The 21984-nt window shown below is 36.9% G+C and overlaps 1 protein-coding gene across 2 annotated transcripts in view; it reads right to left on the reverse strand.

The window, feature by feature from the left end:
- ANK2 (ankyrin 2) overlaps positions 1-21984 on the reverse strand; it is a 700765-nt gene that overhangs the window by 493885 nt on the left and 184896 nt on the right. Inside the window, exon 2 of one of the 2 annotated variants that reach the window (XM_070371966.1) lies at positions 15993-16053. The exons of the other annotated variant lie outside the window; for it this stretch is intronic. Within the exon in view, the coding sequence (XP_070228067.1) occupies positions 15993-16013 (21 nt within the window). The 5' untranslated portion in view covers positions 16014-16053. The remainder of the gene's footprint in view (positions 1-15992; positions 16054-21984) is intronic. 2 annotated transcript variants of the gene reach the window in all.

Below are 21984 nucleotides of genomic sequence, written 5' to 3' on the forward strand. Positions count from 1 at the left end.
AAGCATCAATCAGGGCTTCCCTGGTGGCTCAGTGGTAAAGAATTTGCCTGCCAGTGCAGGAGACATGGGCTTGATCCCTGAACGAGGAAGATCCCACATGCTGCGAAGTGACTAGGCCTGTGTACCCCAACTATTGAGCCTGTGAAGTCTGTGTCCTACAAGCCATGCTATGCAACAAAAGCCACAGCAATGGAAAGCCTGTGTGCCACAGTGAAGAGTAGCCCCTGCTCACTGCAACTAGAGAAAGCCCACGCAGCAACAAAGACCCAGTGCAGCCAAAAATAAAAATATTTTGCAAAAAAAAAAAAAAAGCATCAATTATGATGTCTGGCTCATCAACTAAAAAAAATCAGTTCTGGATCATAAAAGACCCAAGTCTACTAGTTGGTAGTTACTTGCAAAAACACCATGGCTTACAATAAATTATATCCCTAAGCCAGGTGTCTCATAGACAACATTTTAAAAATATTCTTTAATGGACAAATGAGACTCCAGTCATTAAAAAGTCTATGTTTGGGGAAAAAAAAAAAAAGCTGCTCATGAAAGAGTCTCAACCTTGTTAGTGAGATGTGCCCTCAGCTCATGCTACAGTCAGGGACTGCCTAATTCTGCCTACAGCAAAGCTGATGAAAACGACCCTCTTTATCAATTAGGTAGTGATTTATCAAACTGACTCCACTTACTAATAAAATAAAGCAACAAACAAAACTATAAATCCTCGGATGTGGACGTGGCAATGAGGGAGAGAGCATTAAAAGCACTTAGTGGAACGGTATGAATAATACCAGGCAGTGTTCAAATTAAAAGGCACCAGTAGATTTAGGCCATAAAGTATGATGGACTTGTCTTTCAGTTAAGCATTACTCAGAATTAAGCAAGAATTTCCCACTAAACTGAGGAGCGCTGACTCTATAAAAAGGCCCTCGGCTTTGCTCAACAAAGCCAATATTTTTCCTTATTCCTTATTCTTCATACAGGAAAAACAGTATTCACTTGGACAACAAATGCCATCATGATGAAGGCAACTATAGAAAATTAGTCTCCAAGGTTAGATGTTTCTGCGATTTCCCTTGGCTATTTCCAAGTAGCTTACCCTCAGTGATACTGGGTACATCAAAACTGGGGAGGCAACTGCATTATCTTGGTTCCTCCTTAAAGGAAAATCTGATGAGGTCACTTTTCTGCTTATGCTCTTTCAGGTACTAGTACAGAATATGAATTCATGCAGAGAAAGAAAATATAGTGAATTATCTCTACTCTCCCCTCCTGGAGCCCAGAGCATTCTTGAACCACAATCTTCCAGGCACTCTAATCCTCTAAGCTTGTCTGAGTCTCCAAGTCCTTCTCAAGACAGCTTCGATAGCAACTTTCAATCAGTTGGAGATGGCCCATGCAATAAACCTATTTATCTCCTGAATACACTGCTAATCAGGAGAATGCTCTGACCAGAGGAGGGTCTGGGCAATGGTGGCCTCACAGGTAAAGCAGAGTCAAAGAAGAAACATGTGGACGGTGCCAGTCCAAGCAAGGAAGTGATGCATGGACCCCAGGTCACCTGCACTCCTACCCTGCTAGCCAGATAACGCTTTTTATGCAGATGGTGTCTTGGGATACCTTGGGCGTCTTAGGCTAATGTCCCTGACAATTAAATTACATAAGTATCTTCCTCTTCCTCTAGTCTCATGCTTATGGAAAAACCTTCTGTAAATATCTGACACCCATATAATTTCATTTGCTTATAGTTAGAATATCAAACTCATGTTGGCACTATCCCAAAGCTGTAACACTATAGTGGAATCCTGTTTTAGATATCACATTCTATGAGTTCAGTTAACATGAAATTCACCCCTAAGAGATTTACTCTTTTTTTTACGCAAAATCTAATTTTATTTTATTTTTAAACTTTACAATATTGTATTGGTTTTGCCAAATATCGAAATGAATCCTCCACAGGATCCTACAAAGTAAGGATTCAATACAAAATCACGATGGATTCACTGAGATCTATGCCATCTTATAATCCATCATAACAACCAAACAGCTGAAGTTTATTGCTAATGCTACCTCTTTCTCACCAGACCCTCAACATGGAAAATAGGCCCCCTGTGATCTAAGCCCATCTTTTTTATAATTTTACCTCCTACAGTTAGTACCAACAGCAGGAGTACCACTCATGGCAGCGTTGGTGGGGGGGCGTAGGATGCATTATATCTAAAGTCATGAAGCAACATCAAAAACAGGAGAATGAGAAATAACATTAGAAGCAGGAGCATCAAAAGCTTATAGAACTGGATGTTAAATGTTATGCGAAGTGAGTTTATATCCAAGAGAGCTGTCAATAAAGAGGTTTTTAGGAGTTCTTTTTTACATGTTGTTTGATGCTGTGCAGAAAGATGGTAGCTGAAAGCAGTTGTATGACTCCTGGACCCTCAACTCAAACCCTGTGCACAGGCCCTGAGGACTCGTTATTCTGAATCCCTTGCTATTCTGGAACTGGCATTTTCTTCATACTCCTGTGCCTTTGCAAACACTTTTCCTTTCCTCTGAAATATCCATTGTCCCTCACTCAAGGCGTCCCTCTTCTCTGCTCCCACAGCATTTATGGGATTGGAATTCAAGTTGTTCGTGTATATCTCCTTTATGATTGTAAGTTCCTTAAAAGCAGAGCCCTGTTTAAGTCATCTTAATTCCACTAAAGTGCTATAACATTACTCTGTATTAATATATAGTAAGGAAATATGTAATTTGATCATTGAATTATTCATTAAAATACACTGAGTGGAAATCCTGATGCAATATAATGGTTGTAGATATTCTCACATATATTCATTTATTCACTTATCTGACAAATGCATATTGAGATTTTAGTTTTTTACCTTTTTAATGTGTCAGACCAGGTGCTAGGAATGGGAGACATGAAAGTGACACAATCCTGACCATTACAGTACTCTCTGTACCGTAAGACTATACGGAGAGTACGGTCTTAGCAGCAAGTTGATACTTATACTCTCATTACCAAATTCCTACAAAATATACATAGACTACATATATTTCATTGAAATACTTGTATACTTAATAGATTAAAGGTAGAAATTTTAATTTATGCGTTGGTTATTCATCAAGTCTTTATATATCAATTTCCTCTGCTTTATAACTATAGTTTTGAGTAGAATTATAATGTGCATCAAAGATGATTTCCATAAGTGACCTCACTTTTCAAGGTTTCCATTACTGAGGTTCCGAGTCCTGCTCAGTGGTAAAAATGCAATAGTACATTTAGTGCATTAACCTTCAGTAACGAAGTCAAAGGCAGATCTTTATTACCTATGTCCATAAACTACTAGATCTTAATATTAGCCCATTTCCCCATCAAATCACATTGGAACACAAAAATTCCACAGATTCATGTGTTTGGTTTATTAATTCAGGAATTGTAACGTTTAGAATCCACAAACCAAAAGTGTCATTTGATCTCTAAAACATATATTGGATAGTTGAACAACTTTTTTATTTTGATGAAAGTCATATATCAGTTTTTCTCAATGCAAAGCTAAATATTAATTAAAAACACTAAAAAGTGTACATGAAAGGAAAAATTTTCCATATGCTAATTTTGATGGCCTGGGTACAAAATTCTGTGCTAATAGCCAAATGCTTGGGCTTCCCTGGTGGCTCAGACAGTAAAGAATCCACCTGCAATGCAGGAGACCTGGGTTCAATCCCTCAGTTGGGAAGATCCCCTGGAATGCCAACCCATTCCAGTATTCTTGCCTGGAGAATCCACATGGACAGAGAAGCCTCTCCAGGTTACAGTCCATGGAGTCTCAAAGAGTCGGACGACTGAGCAACTAAGGATATACACAGGCAAATGTTACATTAAGTTACACTAAGTACACTTAGACTTAGTAATTATACTAAGCAAAGTCATGTGCCCAGAAGCAAAACTGCAAAGCCTACATCATGAAAGCAAGTGCAATACCAAAACCTAACACAAACTGAAAAATAATTTATACTATATTGCTATCAGTTTTTAAAATTCAAAATTATTATTCAAGATGAACTCCATCCTATATTCTGCTTTGACAATTTTAACATTCTTTTAAGCAAAATCTGTTTGGAGTCTAATTTTCCTGTCAAACCTGTTCTTGGCAAAGATTTCTTTAAATCTAGTTTGCCATTTGCCGTTTGTTTATCCCAATATGATTACCAAGCTCCATTATGAGCTCCAAGGCACTGAGAATCCTGAGCTTAAGAAAATGGACAAGACTCCTGCTCTGAAAGAGCTTTCTCTAGAAAACAAACCAGGAAATGGAAAGAGCAATAATAACTAGAGAAGAAATCAAAATCTAATTTTTATAGCTCAATTCAATTCACTAAAAGTCATAGACTTATTATCTTGGGAAAAGACACTAAATTTCATCACATCCTTTAGTCTAGATATAATTTCTTTAACTATTCAGAAGAAACTAGCAGTCACTGAGAAAGCCTCAGAAGCCCCAGTAATTACCATTAACATTAATACAGTGTTGCATTAAGCTTTCCAAAAATAGGATTCACATCTTCAAATTCACATGTTCCTTCATGTATCCTCAACAGATCTCACCTCCAAAAGAAGAAACATTATGTTCTTCCTAGACTACCCTAGACTAACCGTGAGTTAGGGATTTGAATGTTAAAGATAACAGGGGTTGGACTGCTCTGTAAGACCCTTATAAGCTCTAACTTACAGGAAACAACAGGTGCCACTGCCTCTCAATCTGAACACGCATATGCTGGGGTCTTTCCCCCCTCGGCTTACAGAAACAACAGTAAGCAAGTGTGGAATCAGATTATAGTTCATGTTAGAAACAGTATGCCATCACATAACTATGTTAATTCTATCATCGACTGGTTGTAGTAAGTGTTACACAAATGGATATTTCATTATGTTTATGTTCAAGATGTGGATTTGAACCCTAGCTATGCCACAACTGATGTTATCCAAACAAGTTATACAGCCTTGCTAAGCCTTGGTTTCCACTTCTACAAGATGAGTATAAGAATCTACCTCAAAGTAAGACGTGCCTGAGGTCCTTAGCAGCAAGTAAGTACTAAGGATGTCACCTATTACTGCAATAAAACATTTCCATTGAAAAGAACACAGAATAGTATCTGTGAAAAGTTCCCTAATATAAGAAAACATAAATACAGAAAACATATCTTGAAGATGTTATTACATCTAAATTTCATAGCAAAGTGTACCATGTTTATTAAGACTTGGATCTCTTTTCAAACTGCAAACACTACTTCTCTAGAGTTTTCAAGCAGAGCTTTCAAGCTACTAAATAAAAATAGCTACATCTGTAAAAGTCTAACAAGTTTACAGATGAGGACAATACAGATGAAAAGAATAAAGGATATGAGAGTTTTGAAAAATTTAGAGAATTCAAGGTGTTGGAATTAATTACAGATTCGAAAATCTAACTGGGAAAATTCAAGAATATGCACTTTTCCAGAGGTATTATTCAAATTAACCCTTATCAAAAACCCTGTTTTAGGAAAATAATTTAAAAGTACAAGCTAAAATCAATTTTCAGCATTAAAATATTCCATTTAAAAGGGGCAGATCTAGATTTGACGAAGTACTCATATGATACACTGGGAAGTCTCTCTCATTCTCTCATTCCCTCCATTTCACATTTCCCTCCTTTTTACCTTGTTTGTTTTTAGAATGGCAGAGATCATATTCATTTAAAAAATTTTATTAAGAATTATTATATTGAGCAAATCTCTTATTCTCTCAGTATCTTAATTACCTTGCTGAGAAAGTAGGAATGATAATAACTTTACCTATTCACAAGGAAAGGAATTATACTGGTCAAAAGATTTTTACAATGAGCTTCATTTTGCTATAAAATTGTACTGCAAAAAGATGCTGAAGTGCTGATGACTGATTATACAAATATTTTATATTATATAAATATTTGTTATTCAGGCAATATTTCAGTTCAGTTCAGTTCAGTCACTCAGTTGTGTCTGACTCTTTGCAACCCCAGGCCTCCCTGTCCATCACCAACTCCCAGAGTTCACTCAAACTCACATCCATCGAGTCAGTGATGCCATCCAGCCATCTCATCCTCTGTCGTCCCCTTCTCCTCCTGCCCCCAATCCCTCCCAGCATCAGAGTCTTTTCCAATGAGTCAACTCTTCGCATCAGGTGGCCAAAGTACTGGAGTTTCAGCTTTAGCATCATTCCCTCCAAAGAAATCCCAGGGCTGATCTCCTTCAGAATGGACTGGTTGGATCTCCTTGCAGTCCAAAGGACTCTCAAGAGTCTTCTCCAACACCACAGTTCAAAAGCATCAATTCTTCAGCGCTCAGCTTTCTTCACAGTCCAATTCTCACATCCATACATGACTACTGGAAAAACCACAGCCTTGACTAGACAGACCTTTGTTGGCAAAGTAATGTCTCTGCTTTTGAATATGCTATCTAGGTTGGTCATAACTTTCCTTCCAAGGAGTAAGAGTCTTTTAATTTCATGGCTGCAGTAACATCTGCAGTGATTTTGGAGCCCCTAAAAATAAAGTCTGACACTGTTTCCACTGTTTCCCCATCCACTTCCCATGAAGTGATGGGACCAGATGCCATGATCTTCATTTTCTGAATGTTGAGTTTTAAGCCAACTTTTTCACTCTCCTCTTTCAAACTTTCATCAAGAGGCTTTTTAGTTCCTCTTCACTTTCTGCCATAAGGGTGGTGTCATCTGCATATCTGAGGTTATTGATATTTCTCCGCCAATCTTGATTCCGGCTTGTGCTTCTTCCAGCCCAGCGTTTAAAGGGCACTATTCAAGTAATATCAGATAATATGGATAGTTACAATGGTATGAACTAGCAACAGTGGATGCGAACAACTATGTAAAGTACTCTGACTACAAGCTAATATTAGTTCTTTTACTGTTACATAGGTAACCTGGGCCTATGTAGTGCATCTTGTTCCAACCCTATATTGACTTATATCAGAAAAGTGTAGATCTGGAAGAAACCTTTGAGACTTCAATGAATATTCAGTCCGTACATTTTTTCCCCAATATGTTTTCCTAGATGTAGTCATTATCAGACCATATGGAATTTTAATGTAGATGTATAGTAAGTGAAACATGGACCCAAACCAAAACTCTACATATGTTTTGAGGGAAAAAAGCTAAATGCTAATTATTTTCCCAGTCACTAGCAATGGCTAATGATGAATTTTGTCACTCTATCACAGATAATCTTCTCTATCACATGACGTTTTTGTGACTCTCCAGTTTCATTACTTTTAGAGTAACATTTACAAATAGAAACAATTTTATTTCAGTGCTACTCTCTTGACACCATCATAACTCTACACTTATTGCAAAGTTCTTAGCCTAATTATCTCAATAGAATTGCTATATTTTCTACCTGCCAGTGACCTTATTAAACAACAAAAAAGTTAATCCTCTCTTCCTTATTCATCATTCTCTTAATAATCATAAAATATTAAGAGGAAATAATAATAATAATTGTAAGAGCAAAATAAGCAAATCTATTTACTTTTTTAATGGTCACACACACAAAACAAAGTCAGGACTAGTAGTCTTTCCACTATGTTATTCCTATTAAAATATATACATATTTCCTTAAAATATATATATATAGGTATGTGTATATTTGAATACATATGTATTAATAAACACTCATTGAAAGAAGATCCCAACAATACAGAATCTATTTATAAAAATTTCCATGTCCACTGACAGAGTCTTATTTACCAAAGGCAGCCACCATCAACAGTTTGGTGTCCTTCAGATATTTACCGTGGCCAGGCACAGCAATAGATTCAAGCATAGCATTGCAAATCTTTCTTTTCTTTCATTTTTCATTTTTTTTACTTTGGCCATCTTTTCACCTCAGAATACATAAATTTATTCATTTTATTTTAAAAACTCTTCATCCACCATCCATTCTTAAAAATGTATGTTCTCTTTTAATATGCCTATAATTTAACCACATTAAATATTTTGTAATACCCCAGCTGTAACTAAAATTTCTACATAATGTGAAAATCAAGGATTTACATTTCAAATAAGTCAGTCCTCTCTACTGTTTTGTATGATTTAACTCTGTATGATTAAAAAAATAACAGTTAAAATATGTATGTTGAATTTAAACCACTTGTATCAAATTACTTTAAATTGCTATAATTTTTCTGAAAGACCATGACATCACTCATCCCATATATTTTCACACAAACACATATACTATAAAGTATATTCTGTATGTTAATATTTATATATATATATATATATGTAACACATTTTCATTATGCCAACATTTTCTAGAAAATGTTCTTTGGAGTAAACTCATTTCTACTCTTTTATAATGAGAATATTCATTGGAAGGCCTGATGCTGAAGCTGAAGCTCCAATACTTTGGCCACCTGATGCAAAAAGCTGACTCATTGGAAAAGACCCTGATGCTGGGAAAGATTGAGGGCATGAGGAGAAGGGGACAACAGAGGATGAGATGGTTGGATGCCATCACCGATTCAATGCACATGAGTTTGAACAAGCTCCGGGAGAAGGTGATGGACAGGGCAGCCTGGCGAGCTGCAGTCCACGGGGTCACAAAGAGTCAGACATGACTAAGACACTGAACAACAACTCTTTTATAACTTGTTTTTCTGTCATGTAAACAAGATTTGTTTCATACAGATACATACTTAGAGAAATGATGGCATTGGTTTCATAGCAATGAAACTAAAGCAATAAACAGCAAGAAAACAAATGATAATGAAAAAGAATTTTTGGGTAAAACGGCAAAGAGTAAATAAATGTCTTCAAATTAGAAACCATATGGCTTGGGCTTCTGTTAATTATGATAAACTATTTAAAGAACATAAATGAGTATTAAAAATATTTTGATAAAGGTTAAATATAGATTTTTCTTTCAACATTTTTCAAATGTTGCTTCTAAAACCTCTTAGCAATGAATTGTCTTCCAAATATTACCCTCTTTCTAAGGTAAAAAAGACAATAGATAATTAGTTCCTCTGGAAGTTTATGTTTGCCTGATTATTCTGAGTAGAAAAATGCACATTTGCAGATCTGCCAAGTTCAACCCATTTTGCTGGAGAATTCCCAGTGCACTGGATTTTTGCCAAAGAACTAAGCTAGGCTGTTGAAAGTTCTTTTATCCATCTGCAAAATTTCACTCTCCCTCTGCTGGCGGCCACAGACACCCTTTACAGACACTAGGTTTAGACGTGCAATGAAACACACATTTGTTCCCTGTAAGCTTTTCAACAAAGCACACTTCAGTATCCCCTTCTTATAAGTATTTCACTTTAGAGCAGCTCTCACTAACTGGCATTCACCATTCCCTGTGGAGCTGAATAAAGCTTTTCTATGATAGGCTCTTCCTATAAGATTTGCAACTCTTACCATTATCTGAAGAGTTCAGAAGCACTTCTAAAAGCTGTAAGCATTTTACAATGTTTTCTTTGCACCACTGAACAGCTCCAGCTGATGAAAGCAAAATGAAAAGGGCCAGATGCATGCTGAGAAGGGCATGATCTTTGCTGTGAGATCAGTATTTCCAGCTTTAGTCCACTGAAGGGTAAGGTCCTGCTTTCCTCATACACTTTGCCCTTAAGCATGTGGACTCAGACACTAGATCGCTGCGATTCATATCAGTTTGTGATTTAAAAAAAAAGTTCTCCAACTTGTCCAAGACAAACATGCTTACTCTATTGTTTCCTTGTTTGCAAAATTTTAAACACTAGAGAATATGGTTGATTAAAAAAAAATAAATAAATTTTACTGTTGTGCCCCTGATTATGTGACCAATATATTAACTAATAAAGCATTATTAGCACAGCTAGAATAACTTATACAAGTTAAATGAAGGAATTGTAGGGGTGGGGGAGGCAAATTTTGCTTGGCAAAAAGTAACCAATTAGCTCATTAGAGCTTTGTTCATTATACCAGATATCAATCCTTTCTCCATGGTCTGTGTTGCACATAAACTAACCACAGACTTAGGGACTGATTAGTTCCCAAAAACCTTGTCATGGAGTGAACCCATTCTCGCCCCCACCAAAATCTCTTCTTTTCTTTCAGAAAAATCAGTAGTACTTCAGTTTACTGAGTTTTCATATTCCCCTTCTTTCACAGTGAGGACAGAAAAAGGGACTTTATGCCAACTGTAAATAGATTTAACCAAAACCAAAATAAAATAGGATATAGGATAAAACAAAAGGATATTCTTCAGTTGTAAGAACTGTATGTAAAATACATTACAATTGTACGTAATACAAAGATTATATATCTATTAAATTTAGCCAGAGGGGAGAGAGCATCTAGAAAGCTGCCACACTGATTTGATGCTTAGTAACACTTTAAGGGATTAATATGAACAAATCTAATTCTATCATTACGCCTGATTACATACATTCTCTACGAAAAAAGTATTCCAGAAGATACAGAGCTTGAGTTTGAGTTTTCTGAATTAAAGCAAATTATATCATAGTTACTGATCAGAACAAAGTGTCAATATTCCAGCACTGTAGCAAGGTCTCAAATATTACATTTGATTTATACAAAAGATAAGAAATTGGAACCACTTAAGTATAAAAAATTTGGCATCACAGGCAAACAAAAACACACATTATCAATAATCGTATCAATGCAGGGAATTCTATCCCCTAACATCTGAGAAGTTTATCAGTCTTTGCTACTTTCTCCCAGTAACCCTACACATTTTAAACAAGTCTTGAAAAGCCTTTTGAAAACTCAAGATTGTAAAATTTATATCTGGCTCACATGATATAGTTAACTTTTCAATTGCTATTTCCTTTTGCTACTTGCTTCTGTGTAGCCAGAGCAAGATTTCACATACTAGGAGATACAGATCTCAGTGTGTGATTCAAGGATCAACACCTGAATAGAAGATGTCTGGGCACAACCCAGAGCTGAGCTCTTTTTCCTTCCCCAGGAAATGAATCCTGGAATAAAAAGACAAAGCTCTCGCCATCAATGGGCAGACTCTCAAGTCAGGGACACCATGGGGAGTCCTGAGCCACTCAGAGTTCTTCTCATCTGACCTCACTATTGAAAGTTGTTGGTGGCATAAAGCCCCAAGTGACCTGAGCCATGAAGAGACAGTCCTCTAATCACCACAGTATTTAGAGGAAGGATTGTCTGGAGGCAATGAGAAAGACAGTAGATTCCGAGGCTAAAAATCCTCATTGGACTGTCAGAGTCACTTCTCTCTTGGTGAGCTAGTGGAGTTACCTAACTTCCTGAGAAGCACTCTGGTGTGGAGGACAAGCTGTCTTCTTGCTGTGTCTCAACAGTTGAGGACATTGTTTTCACTTCAGTTACTTCTAATCCCAGCTGGCTGTTGAGTCTGACTTCAGTAGGCCATGTGGTGGTGAAAGAAAATGATCTGGATCTCAATTTTGACTCTACTACACTTACTTGTCATTTACTGTGTGAGCTGGACACATTGCTTAACCTCTGGGAGACTCATCAAATACAAAATCAAGTTACAATATTTACCTCGTTCAGGTGCTATAACTATCAAAAATAACTGAAGTACACAATTTGAAATAGTATGTGGCACAGATACTATTTGTTCATATGTTCAATACTGTCGCATATTAGTTTGACTTTATGACTCTATTAGCAAGTTCTGCAAACTCTAATTTAGCTTTCTTTTGACCATTCCCTGTATCTACCTTATCTATGCTCTAGTTCCCAAAAAGTTATTATTGTTTTCTTTAAAACACCCCATTCCATTTCTATGAATACTGTCAGCCCTAGACAAATCACATCCTAACAGAACAACATCTTTGTAACTTATATCACATACTTTCATGGCTGCTCAAGATCAAGGCAGTTAAATCCTCCCTGCCATAGTCCTATGTCCATTTTTTGATGACTACTCCTGAACTTAGTAAAAGGGTCCCCATGTAAGAACTTAAATTAAAAAAACTAAGTGCCTGGCTTTTCAAACTCCAGATTTGCACATTTATAACAATGGTTTTTATGGAGTTTCCTTGGCCAAAATCGGTATCTACTATCACTAAAATTACCAATATAAGATAATTATGCACTAACAAAGTAATAAAGTCAAAGTAAACACTAACCTGCCTGCTGGAGAGAGAAAAATTATCTTAAAGTCACAGTTAGTTTATCTTAAGAACTTTACATTTTGGTGAAATTCAGTATGGCTGTGGACCACCTAGAATTGTAATTTTCAAACAATGTTCCACTTCAAACAATTGCAACTTTTCAAGCAATGGTCAATGGTGATGTCTCAGGGGATTTACACAAAAGTGGATGAAGAAGGAGTGGAAAGAGGTGACCAGAGCAATTGGGTTCAGGTCCCCCATGCCTACTGGAACCAGAATACTTGTCTTTTTATCTTTATTTACACAGATTTTATTTTTCAATGTGGTTTTGCAGCTAAAACAACATTTGACAGTCCCTCAACTAGAGAGCTCTTTTGAGTTTTATAAAAAGCTCTACACTCTCAAGTAAACACTCAAAAGAACCAAAATGGGAAATAGAAATTTAGAGTTTTCTCATTAAATAGATATATTAACATACTCACAATTCAAAGTCAACAAACTGAAATCTTTCATCTTTGGGCCTGTTTAATACTCCCACAGTCAAACTCTACTGTGCAGAGGACCCAGGCCAGAGTAGGAAGAATATGCCTGAGTGGCTTCAGATAGCAGGCTCTCTCCAGTCATGGCACACAAGACAAAAGTTTTGGATTAAAAAAAAAAAAAAATCATCTGGTCAAACAGTGTTCTTAAATTTTGCCATAAAAACACCATCATTAGGAGACACACACCAAAAATGAGTACCTGAGAAAAGACTCAATAACGTCTTTTATCCCTTTTCTCCAAGCTGAATATCTCAGATTTCTGATTTTTAGGAAGAAATACTCAACACATAGTTCACTTATAGACACACATATGTTCATGCAAGTTAAGGGAAAACACCACACTTAGATCAATGTCTTCAAATATGGCTCTACTCCAGTACCCTTGCCTGGAAAATCCCACAGACGGAGGAGCCTGGTGGGCTGCAGTCCATGGGGTCGTTAAGGGTCAGACACGACTGAGCGACTTCACTTTCACTTTTCACTTTCATGCATTGGAGGAGGAAATGGCAACCCACTCCAGTGTTCTTGCCTAGAGAATTCCAGGGATGGCGGAGCCTGGTAGGCTGCCGTCTATGGGATCACACAGAGTCGGACATGACTGAAGCGACTTAGCAGCAGCAGCAGCATTATATATTAGATTTAAATAAATCTTCCTACCACCTAAGGCTTGTCATGATCTACAGTGGTCAGTTGAGAATTGTAATCAGATTGGAAACTTCAGTCCACTGATAAAATTTAGGGAATTTGATTATACTACAAATTTCAGTCATTGATACCAACCCAAAGCAATTTTTCCTCTCCCTTTCTCCACAAACACTACTTCAAACTTTTCTTCTTTCCTCAAATCCCTATTAACTACTCTGGCCAGCCACACCCTATTCATAGAGAAAAGAGAAATCTTTGTTGACACTCCCCTACACTTCCTCTACCAAATCTATCAGCCTATCCGTGTCTGTACTTATTCTACCGCCATTGCCTTAGTTACGTGAGGGGCTCCCTGCCATCAGTTACGGGCCATCCTCCTTCCTGCACTGCTACTGCATCCCTTCCTTCCTTCTCACACCTTAAACCTATCCCCTTCTCTTCACTGTTCCCATTAACATTAACACATGTTTGAAACTCTATCATCCCACCATCCCATTCCAGCTACTGGATATTCTTTACTTTTATTCACAGACAAAATTTTCATAAGAACTATCTTCTTGCCAACTTTATCTCCTTACCTCTCCTTATTCTTGAAACCACTCCAGTATGGCATATGCTCCCACCATTCCACAAAAATTTCCCTTGCCAAAGTCACTAAGGACATTTATGTGGAAAATTCCAGTGGGTTTATTAAAGTCTTCATCTTCCTTGACCTGTCTCATCATTCTCTCCTTTTCTTCAAGTATTGGAACTGGTCCTCTGTTCTTCATCATACTATAATCTCTACTAAATTGGTCTCATTTATTCCCACAGTCTTAGTTACCAACTGTGAGACAATGGTTTCCAAAATCTACCATAGATCTTTGCTCTGAGTTTCTAAGACTCATCTATCTATCCAACTGCCAGCTTAGCATTTATACTTGGAAATATCACTGGTATTTCAAGTGAAGCAAATTGCATCATAATATATTAATATAATAAGACAGGGTAATAGCTGCCTTGTCTAAAAATAGCCCAAGCTAATTAGGGCTCTATTATCATTATTAATAAAGTTGCCTAGTTCTCATTTGACATTCAAAAAACAGCCACAAAGTAGAGAAAATTCTTGCTAATTAAACGATCATCATTGGAAAAGAATAAACTTTTTGATGTAAAGCTATTTCCCTAACTTTTTTTAAACTTAGCTTCAAATTAAGCCTCTTTAGAGCACTTGCCCTGGGTTTTGTAAGGTCCTTCAGCAAAACTAAAAAGTTTTTTAAATTGTGGTTTTATACAGACATTAAGCTGACTTCTCCTCTTTTAGTATTCTCATATATCTTCTAGTCACTGGAATGAATTTTTAATTTAGTATAAAGGGACCATACATGCTTCATTGCATCTAAATGTCACAGGTCTGTGCTAACTGCCAACACTGATGGATTCACACAGCTCATCTAACAGTTCCTAATGCAATCGTTTCCCTTGTAACCAGACATCATGGTTTCTATAATATTTTAAAGATTCCTTCTTGAAAATAAAGAGATTCTTCTAAACAAGGTTCATAACTTCAAAAAGGAATTGGATTTCCCCAAATCATGCATGTGACAGATATTTAAAACTTTTATATTCTATTATTTAAGTGCATTATATCCTTCTTCCTCTATTTTATTAAACATTTTTTTCATGTAAACAGAATCTGGAAAATTCTCCACACTGACGCAATCTATTTGAATTATCCAAAATCAAATTGCCTTACCAGCAAACTTAGAGCAATCAATTTTATGAGCAATTCTGAAGATAATTTTTTGATCACAGAAAATAAACCATAAGCCTTTGCAGAAAAACAGACAATTTTGATGCATAAATCCCAATGTATTCACTTTTTCCATTGTATCTAATTTCTTTCCACCATCTCCCTCATTCTACCAATGAATATGAGATAAAGTGATCGATTTACTTATCCTTCCAATCCTAAATAATACTGACAATAATTTCCCAGACTCAGAAAGAAAAGCCCTATCATATTGCATTTCTCATAATTAAAATGTTTAAATTATTAAAACTATAACATCTTTAAATCTGTTTTGCATTGGCACGCATGCTCAGTTGTGTCCTAGTCTTTGCAACCCCATGGCTAGCTTCCTCTGCTGCTGCTGCTAAGTCGCTTCAGTCGTGTCCAACTCTGTGTGACCCCATAGACGGCAGCCCACCAGGCTCCCCCGTCCCTGGGATTCTCCAGGCAAGAACACTGGAGTGGGTTGCCATTTCCTTCTCCAGTGCATGAAAGTGAAAAGTGAAAGTGAAGTCGCTCAGTCGTGTCCGACTCTTAGCCACCCCATGGACTGCAGCCCACCAGGCTCCTCCGTCCATGGGATTTTCCAGGCAAGAGTACTGGAGTGGGGTGCCATCGCCTTCTCCTTAGCTTCCTCTGTCCATGGAATTTTCCAGGCAAGAATAGTGGAGTGGGTTGCCATTTCCTACTCCAAGGGAGCTTCCTGACTCAGGGATCAAAACTGGGTCTCCTGAATTGGCAGGCAGATTCTTTACCACTGTGTCACCTGGGAGCCCTTTAAATCTGTTCACACACACACACAAAAAATGTTTACCAAAATAGAACTTACACATTTCAACCTGTGTCTTTTTATAGTATTCCTTCTACAGTAATATTAAAAATACCAAAAGTACCTTTTGCAACATGGTTGTCATTTGAAAGGTCAGTTCTTCATGTCCCTGTTCAGTTACTTACCTAAAAGAACAAAAAAGAAAACATAAGTTTGAAATCATTTCAATTTATCTTCAAGAACAGCTTTCACATTTCTAATAAAAAGTTTTGTAGTAGGCATTGATAAACTTGTTAATAAGAAAACTGTCACTCTATTAGAAATACGAAAAGGCAGCCAAAAATATGTAAATCTTTCAAGAGCTCAGAAAAGTAAGCAAAACAAATTTTAAAAATTATGAAAATGTTCATCTAATTATAAAAAACTTTAAGCGACATTAGTAGGTTTGAGATGGTCAAGATAATTGAGAACAAAATTAAATTGTGTTCATACTTCCAAATTGTTTTTATTGGTTCACATTTAGTATGACAAACATTATTTAGCCAATATGCTTCAGCTGATGCTTTAGTCATAGTCTATATGAAAGTCTACATAATCTATATTAAAACTTCTAAGCTATTAAAACATTATAAAAACAATAGGACAATTTTAGGAACAACAAAAATCATTCTTATTCCACTATCTGAAGTCAACAGGTTTACTTATTCATGTTCTTTCTCTTTTAAACCTACAAATAGGTACTCATTCCAACAGGTGTTCATTTAAACAGGCATGAATATGTTCTTCTTTAAATTGAGAACATATAATACACTATAATTACAAAATACTGTATTCATTTTTTACCTGTTATTTACGCCTATAATTATCCTCCATGTTTGTATCTACTGTTCAGACATGTCATTTTAACATCTGCAAGTGTGTGCACTGCAGTGCTGTTTCAACGGTCATTATCTTCTTAATGAAAAATTGTTGTCACATTTCTATAAATTATCATTTAAGTATATGTGAATACACATTTTTTCATCTCTTTTCACTTTGGTCCTAACTTTTGCTCATTTACGTGTCCCTACATCAGGTAGGATATATCCTTCTCCATTATTGTTTCAAAATACACTTTTATATTCATGCCTGTGTCTTTTCTAACTGAAGCGTAGTACCAATTTGTTGAGAGTTTAAGTCCTTAAATTCCAACTAGGCTTATTAGGACTGCATTCAGTGTATAAACAGACTTGATAAGAACTGACACCCTAACAATTATTCACCACGTGATCCACCCCTTATTCAAATCTCCCTTTTCATCTCCCAAAAGAGGTTCAGTATTCTTTGCATAGTCCAGGTACACCCTTTGCTAAGCTCATTCTGAAGTACTTAATACTTTTTCTTGCTATTTTCAAAAGGAACTTCTTTCTCATTACATTTTCTCCTTGATATACATTACTACTGTTATCTCATACACTTTTTGTGTTTATTCTCTTTAGAAAGTTTATTGGCTCATCAAAGTTTTTAACATTTCTCTAATTACATCACAGCTTTTAAAACCATAAGAAAAATTCACAAGTTCTTCCTGAGTATTCCCATTAGAGAAGTTAATATAATTAGACAAAGGTGTTCAGACCAATCTGGAGTTTATGACAGTGAGGACAATTAACATGACTTACTGAGATGCATCTCCAAAGCAGGCTTTGATTTAAGTGGTCCTTCCAGTTATAAACTACATTGCCTCCCACATAATATTCAAATATTTTATACCTTATAAACTATGCTGCCTCCCACATAACATTCAAACATTTTATACCTTTTCATTAGGAGCCTATAAGTGCCAACCTAAATAGTTTTACTGATCAGATTTTTGGATAAAACTTACTACACAATTATGTGGTTTGGCTTTTTTCAGAAAGCTTCTTTAAGTGCATGTGTGCCTTATGGGAGAAAAGGCCAAAGCAAGGGAAGTGTGATTTAATAGGAAGAGCCTGGCTTTGGGATCTTATTGGTCCAGTCTCAAGGTCTGACTTGGCCACTTGCTAACAATAGGCCCTTTGCAAATGGCTTAACTCTGAGCCTGAGTTCTCCTCCTGAAATGAGGTTAGTTGGGGGCTTAGACATAGGAGATAGTATGTGCCTGGCATAAATTTTACACTCAAAAACTGGTGGGTATCATCATCCAATAACCATATCTAGACCTAATCCCAAGCATTTTATATATGTTTACTTATTTAATTTCACAATAGCTATGTGAAATACCTCTTTCCATGAGGAATGAGGTCTGAACAAGTTCATGGTAACAGTCAACACTGATGCATAGAATACATCAATTAACATTGACCCTTAGTCAGTGCTCTCTACTCTGACAATGCTCTCTGTCCTATCTTCTGTTTTCATTACTTTTTCCTACTAATATCTGGGTTTCCATAATAATCTACAGATTTCTTTTTAATTGAAATGATCAAGAATGCATCTTTTCTAATTAATTTTAAAATCCACTGAATAATGTCCATAATGCTGAAACTGTCATTAAAACCACTTATCATCTGACTCAAAATACCTTTTCCAACATTATCATTAATTCCCTTTACTCATCCTACAAACAGACCAAATTCCTGGCCATTCCTCTTTACATACTTAGGAAAGTTTATCCCCTTTTCCTGTCTCCATATTTTATCTCAAGATAATTCATTTTTTAAAAACTTATTACAAAAGAAATAACTGCTTGCGCGGGTTATTTTCTAGGCACCCCGAGCTCCCATCTGTTCCCTTTTCTCTCTACCCTTCCCTCATTCTAGGAGGTTGACCCCACACTGTGTCACACAAGCTCTCCTACCAGCTGACTTCCGTTTCTGTTTGCTCAGTACGATGCTCCAGTAACAGATCCCAAAGCGGAATCGGCGAGATATTAACATATGTATTCTTCATGTTCCCTCCCTGCTTTGACATCCAGCAAGAGCTGCATTTTTCTAGCACCAACAGATTCCATCAGACTCAACAGATTCCATTCTACATTCAAGTAACACAGTTCCCACACTTGAGTCTTTCAGGTCCAACCTGAGGGTGATGGTGGTTGCCCCCACAATACCTCACCACCCATTGATGGTTCCCTTAACCTGACTCAGTTCTTCTTAAAGTATCTCTTCATTAAAATCTCTTCAAGATCCTGGCTGAGGAACTTCCATGGCAGTCCAGTGGTTAAGTCCCCTCCACACTTCCACTGCCAGGGACACAGGTTCAATCCATGGTCAGGGAACTAAGATCCTGCATGCCACAAGGTGTGATCTTAAAAAATAAAAATGAAAAAAGAATCCTGCCTGAATGCTTCCTATGCCTTCTCATTAAAAAAAAAATGGAAGCATAAAAAGTACAAAGAAGAACATTCCATGCACAAAGCATATGAAAGTAATGAGAAAAATGTTCTTGGAAGAACCAGGCTTAACAGGAGACACACTACTCCCAGAATCCCTTTATACACCTACATATAGCTACTTTCATAAATATTGTATTATTATGTAAGATTGCTTTTTGCCTCATGGTCCCTTAGCCATGCCAATATTAATATCTAGAAACTCACTTCATTTGTTTAAATATTTTCTTAGCATTCCAGAAAATATGCATCTACCATATATCTACTTAATCAAAGAAAGACATGCTTTGTATTATATAATATCCAAAATCGGTTTTCAACTTTCTGAGTTTTATATCTTCAAGTTTTTACATTTAAAATTGTCACATGAAAGAAACATGAGGGATGATGTTTACTTGCAGAGTCAGTCTAAAATTCACACAAAAGCATTGACTGAAATTGTTGGCCAAGGAATGTTAAGCTGGATAGGCATCTCCTGTCTCACAGCTAAACTGCAGTGAGAAAAACTGAAATGAGAGATGCCTGTGTCCTGTAGTTTCCTCTTCCCTTATAACTACCATTTATTAAATATCTACAATCTGTCTCTCTATGTTTCATCTATTTATTCTTTGTAACATGTAAGATTGTTGTTCAGTCCTTCAGTCATGTCTGACTCTTTGGCGACCCCATGGACTGCAGCTTGCCAGACTCCTCTGTCCATGAGATTTCCCAGGCAAGAATACTAGAGTGGGTTGCTATTTCCTTCTCCAGAGGATCTTTCTGATGCAAGGATTGAACCTGCGTCTCCCGCATTGGCAGGAGGATTCTTTACCTTTGAACCACCAGGGAAGCCCAACATTTATGACAGGAATTACTAAATCCCTTTCACAGATGAGAGAAGGTTAAATAATATGCCTAGGCTCCGAATGCTGGAGTCAGGAGCTACCCATATGCAAAGTCTTTTGTTACATTTTGCTGTCTCCTTTAAAAAATTTATTTATATTTTACTTGATATCAGGAGATTAGGCAACTTTTTCATGCCAAAGTCTTGTTATATCAGGTTTTGCTAAATGTTCATCACATTATATCACAATATATCATATTTTTATCAAATGTGATTTGGCCTACTGTATCATTAAACCATTAAAATATTATAAAACAAATATAGTAATGTTCTCATTTTATTATCTCTTACTCTTCAAGGCATATTAGAACACTTAACAGTCTTTAACCGACAGTTGAGCTATAAACAGTTAGGAACATATGAAGGACCCAAGTACGAAAGGGTTAGTGATGTTCCAACGACATGGAGCCCATAGACTGGTGTCCCTGGACCAATTGCAGAATCACTGAACAGAATCACTAAAGGCTTTTTTTAAAATCACAGAGCCTTGAGTCTCACTCCAGTATAATTTTTTAAGACTTAACAACTTTTAACAACCTCTGCATGTTATCTTTCTGCATATTAAAGTTTGAGAGAATAAGGCAAGAATTCTTATTCTTAAAGCAAGATCACCTTACTTCAGTGATCGCTGACCACCAGTATGTCAGCACCACCTAGGAACTGAGATGCACAGTACTGGGCCCCGCCCTAGGTCTTCTGAATTAGAATTTGGGAAATGGGCCCAATAATATGTTTTAGCAAGCCTTCCTACTACAGGCTATTCTCGAACCATTATGGAGCCATGGCACTGTCACTCCTCACTTTCCCAGGAGGCTCTTTAAAATTCCCAGTAAGAGCCTTCTCTGATACATACAGTATCAAATGCCCACCATTTCTCTTCCCTGCCCTATTTATTTCATCTACCCTATATCTAGACTAAGGCTTTCCTTGTGGCTCAGTGGCTAAAGAATCCACCTGCAATGAGAGAGACCTGAGTTCAGTCCCTGGGTTGGGAAGATCCCTTGGAGAAGGAAAAGGCTATCCACTCCAGTATTCTGGCCCGGACAATTGTATGGGCTGTATAGTCCCTGGAACACAGTCAGACACGACTGAGTGACATCATAATTCATAATAATGTCTAGATTAAGAGATTAAACAGATGCAGTGTCTGCATTCACACAATCATTTTAGGAGCTGACAAAATCATACAGAGTTATTAGACACTTAAACCAGAACCATCACTTCACACTGCTTTAGAATCATGAACGTAAGCATAGAGATCACACAGTTTGCATAATGCTGTTTAGAAAAAGTCTTCTCTAGTCCACTTTATGGTGAGCAATCCTCTCTGTGCCTTAGCACCAGTTTAGAAAGTACAACATTTAAGCATTCATAAGATGTTTCCATGGAAAAGGCCAATCAAATTAAAAGAAGCAAAACATCGTCTCAGGTGTCAAAAGAAGAAAACAAGTTCACAGAACCCTTGTCCAATTAAAGTTCAAGACAAATAGCCAATAACATCACAGAATAGTAATTGTGGGCTGGGTTGCTTTCCAGCTCTTAATACTCATGCATGTACTCACAGGGACCTGATTCAACATCTCACACAACAGAAAAACCAATGTAGTACACCACACACTGAGCAAAGTGTTCCATCTGACACTTAGAATTGCTTGCACTCAACTACTTTTCATTTTCGTCCCAATTTCAAGAGACTGCCACCAACACAGAGCTTGAAGTCCTTGCATCTAGCTCCCATTGGGCTGTTCTGTCGAGTCTGAATAGTTAGAGCTCCACTGACAAGAACACGCCTGATTTCCTTTTGAAACCGAAAACCAGTGCCTCGGCCTTTGCATACGTGTTTATTCTTCTCCAAGAAAATCAAAAGCAATTTGCGTGCTT

This window comes from Bos mutus, chromosome 6 (genome assembly GCF_027580195.1).
Source record: "Bos mutus isolate GX-2022 chromosome 6, NWIPB_WYAK_1.1, whole genome shotgun sequence".
NCBI lineage: Eukaryota > Metazoa > Chordata > Mammalia > Artiodactyla > Bovidae > Bos > Bos mutus.